General features: G+C 35.6%; 1 protein-coding gene across 1 annotated transcript; it reads right to left on the minus strand.

Annotated features, from left to right (window-relative positions):
- Positions 1 to 1,166: 1,166 nt before the first annotated feature.
- Positions 1,167 to 2,804, minus strand: LOC130625052 (probable serine/threonine-protein kinase dyrk1). The gene is made up of 3 exons (XM_057440135.1): positions 2,714 to 2,804; positions 1,846 to 1,975; positions 1,167 to 1,758 (listed from the first exon to the last, which is right to left on the minus strand). The coding sequence occupies exons 1-3, from the start codon at positions 2,802 to 2,804 to the stop codon at positions 1,167 to 1,169; spliced, it is 813 nt and encodes a 270-aa protein (XP_057296118.1).
- Between the last annotated feature and the right edge of the window lie 1,154 nt (positions 2,805 to 3,958).

Raw genomic sequence — 3,958 nt, forward strand, 5'->3', positions numbered from 1 at the left:
GTGTTGACTGCTTTATCTAAGTCTTTACGTTGCAGCAGTGTCAAAAATGTGTTTTTACTTTCGACAAGCTAAGCATTGCTTTAGAATGTTAGACGCAAAAGTGTGAAAAACCTTGTTGAATGACTTTGTTTGTTTGTTTGTCATGACAAGGAAATTGATTCAGCAGATACGATTTTAGGTAAGCTGAACAACTGTGTAATTAAAAATAGAATGATTTAAAAAGAACGCCATCTGGAATTAATTGTCGAGATCTCCTTTTGTAGACTCTCTTTAAAGCCAGAAAATGAACACGCTTATAAAATTACGGTGAAACCCACCTAAAGTGAACACTTATGCGAGATGCAATAGCCACCTAAAGTGGACACTTGTACGAGATGCGAAACCTACCTTAAGTGCAAACTTATACGAGATGCAAAACCTATCTAAAGTGGACACTTGCACGAGATGCGAAATCTACCTAAAGTGAACTTTTGCACAAGATGCGGAACCTACCTTAAGTGCAAACTTCCACGAGAAGCAAAACCTACCTTAAGTGCAAACTTTTACGGGATGCGAAACCTACCTAAAGTGGGCACTTGCACCAGAAGCGAAACATACCTGAAGTGCAAACTTGCACGAGAAACGACACCTACCGAAATTGCACGCTTGCACGAGATGCGAAACTTACATGAAGAGCAAACTTGTACGAGATGCGAAACCTACTTAAAGGGACACTTGAACGAGATGCGAAACCTACCTTAAGTGCAGACTTGCACGAGATGCGAAACCTACCTAAACTGGACACTTGCACGAGATGCAAAACCACCTACAGTGGAAAATTTCACAAGATGCGAAACCTACCTAAAGTGGAAAATTGCACAAGATGTAATACCCTTTAAAGTGAACACTTCTGCGTGTTGCCTGTAAAGTAATTCGATTTAAAATTTTCCCGATTTTAATATGGACTTGTTGTGTGCTTTTCAGGCCCTCCACAGCGTTTCTCATGATACAACAGGATAATTATTGCATAACAGGACAAGCTTTATTAAAAAAGATCCGCTTCATAAAGATGTCTGCCTTATAGAAAAGTACGCGTTATAGACTTTACTCTGCGGGTATTTCTTACAGAACTTGCCAAGAATTAATAAATCTGGCTATCATATAACATATCCAATTTAGAGCCTTCTTTAAGAAAGTTCCTGCTGTGTATTCTTTTTACCTCCACTGAATCCACCACGTGTTGTTGTTTTATGTGTTGATTTTTCCAGTGTTCTTGTTTCCGGTGTTTTCGTTTCGAGTTTGTTGTTTCTGTTGTTTTTGTTTCCAGTGTTGTTGTTTCCGGAGATTTTGTTTCCAGTGTTGTTTTTTCCGGTGTTTTCGTTTCCAGTGTTGTTGTTTATGTTGTTTTTGTTTCCAGTGTTGTTGTTTCCGGAGATTTTGTTTCCAGTGTTGTTTTTTCCGGTGTTTTTGTTTCCAGTGTTGTTGTTTCCGGTGATTTTGTTTTCAGTGTTATTGCTTCCGGTGATTTTGTTTCCAGTGTTGTTGTTTCCAGTAATTTTTTTCCCAGTGTTGTTGTTTCTGGTGTTTTTGTTTCCAGTGTTGTTGCTTCCGGTCTTTCTGTTTCCAGTGTTGTTGTTTCCGGTGTTTTTGTTTCCAGTGTTGTTGTTTCTGGTGTTGTTGTTCTTAGTGTTTTTGTTTGTGGTGTTGTTGTTTCCGGTGTTGTTGTTTTCAGTGCTTTTGTTTGTGATGTTGTTGTTTCCGTTGTTGTTTTTTCCTATGCTGAAGTTTCCGGTGATGTAGTTTCCAGCGTTGTTGATTCAGATGCTGTTGTTTTCGTTATTGTTGTTTTCGGAGCTGTTGTTATACCTAAAAATAAAAATAAGACATAACGTGCGAAATTCCCTGTCATAAGCTGCAAAAAAATATTGTTTTCTTGCTGAAAGTTGTGACGATACACCACAACACACAAAAAGGACAACGCCTGTGTATCGAATAACTGGAAATAGAGAGTTATCAAGCTCGATGAAAAGATGAAAGATGGTGGCAATAATAAGGAAAATTGCATATAAATGAAGTCTCTTTCTTCATTATGGTTGTGGTTGCATCACAACTGTACACAACGAAAAAAATATATCACAGCACTCGCAATCCATGACTCTAGAAGATTGATTGCAATAATGCAAACATTGCACCAACAATCGAATCAAGATTGTGAAAATGAGAACAAATACCTCCGAGTTTTTTTTTATATCAAAAATAGTCAGCATGTTTTCACCTGTGTTTGATCTAAAAGTAAATTAATCCTTTCTCTCCTGGACGACTTTAGTAACTATACTTTGAGCATCAGCCTTTCTTGTACTATATGGAAATTTGTAAAAACTGAACTTGGGTAGTGTAGAAATTTATATCAAACATGTTTTGCAGTTACCCTTCTGCTTATATCGCCTGCTGAGTTTAATTGCTTTGCAACTACATGCTTTTTCTTTAACAAACCGCAACAAAAGCCACTGCAAGAAAATTCGAAAAATCTCTGATGCAACATGTGGTATAAGCATCTTTTTTGTGTGCACATCTTTCGCGTACTTTTTTTTTAAGTGTATAGAAATTTAAGTGTATAGGTATCATACGAGGTTTATCTTACACTCGACGACTTTTCTCTCGACATGGTCGCGGACATGAAGAAATAACAGAACATACAATAATAATAATAACTTGTATGTGTTATAGTACCTACCTGCTGTCCAACTATTGGTTTCAGTATTGGTGCAATCAGGAGGACATTGTGAAAATTGATAATGGCTTCGTCGTGTTGATATAATATACATCAATCACTTGCTTGCACTCCATTTATAATAGAGAGCCCACTCACTGAACACAGAGAGTTTAGTTCACAAGCAAGCGCGCATTTTGTAACCGTAGCTGTAATTGTTTTTATTACTGTTCCTTTTACTTCGTTGATAGTTCCCATCTTAAGTAAAAGCCCCGTTGATAAAGGAAAACATAAATGAAAAAGTAAGAAAGAAAAAATTTGAATCATTCTTCAGAACAAAGCTTAGAAGCTAATGGCTTCCTCGTAACGAATTCTTGAATACTTGGAGGAAAGATGAATATTATGTACCATGTTTATGTGAAGTTTAATATTTCTTTCTTTAACACCATTTAACAACATTTTGTTTAACGAAGTTATTTGTTACCTATAGAAGGGTGACGTCCTATTTGATAGGTGATTTTTTGAAAAATTTTACACCCTTTTCTTTAGTACGTGTTGCGTTTTTTAAGTAAAAAGAAGTAAAGAAACAGTGGTTGCAAGATTGCTTTGTGTTACTCCTTACTCGCTTAACACTAAATAAACCTTATGGAAACTTTATATTCGCTAAAAGTTTGATAAACTTCAATAAAATAAAGATTGAAACTTGATAACTTCCTCATACCATTGCGCAAAGTTTTGACACGTGCAAAAACCGATTTACCGATTTGTTCTTTGTATTTATAACTGGAATGTATCTTAAATAACTCTTATTTGGCTATAAGAAACTTCAAGAACAAAAAAGGGCTTTATTATTATTCTTTCAATTGTTTCTTGTTTTTTTTGTTTAATAGCGTGATATCTATCATAGTACATTGCGCCATCATTACTGTATCTTTATACAGGATAGCAACTCCAGTAATCAACAATACAACATATAGCATGACGAATACGTCGCCAGTTCTGCAATCAAAACAACACAGACATCTGCCATTTCTGAGACTTTTATTGTTGCATACACTGTCTAAGAAGCAAAAATTGTTTTTGTGTTCGGTCAACTGGATATTGCTTTTAAGACTTACATGCTTTGTCAGAGATATACGCACTCAAAGAAATTTTACCTTTGCGACGAATTTCCTGTAAAAAAGCTTTCGCAAAAATTAAAAATCCCTTCAATTGTTTTTCTTTCTTCTCTTATTATTAGTAATCAAAATTCTGCATCAATTACTGTTT

This window comes from Hydractinia symbiolongicarpus, chromosome 14 (genome assembly GCF_029227915.1).
Source record: "Hydractinia symbiolongicarpus strain clone_291-10 chromosome 14, HSymV2.1, whole genome shotgun sequence".
NCBI classification, from domain to species: domain Eukaryota; kingdom Metazoa; phylum Cnidaria; class Hydrozoa; order Anthoathecata; family Hydractiniidae; genus Hydractinia; species Hydractinia symbiolongicarpus.

What these genes read in the sequence shown, in the direction of transcription:
- LOC130625052 (XM_057440135.1), bottom strand. Translation starts at nt 2,804, where the DNA reads ATGTATATTATATCAACACGACGAAGCCATTATCAATTTTCACAATGT. An exon ending in AACCAATAGTTGGACAGCAG is followed by an intron (nt 1,976 to 2,713) that starts GTAGGTACTATA and finishes CTCTATTTCCAG; the next exon opens with TTATTCGATACACAGGCGTT. An exon ending in TGTCTTATTTTTATTTTTAG is followed by an intron (nt 1,759 to 1,845) that starts GTATAACAACAG and finishes CGGAAACTTCAG; the next exon opens with CATAGGAAAAAACAACAACG.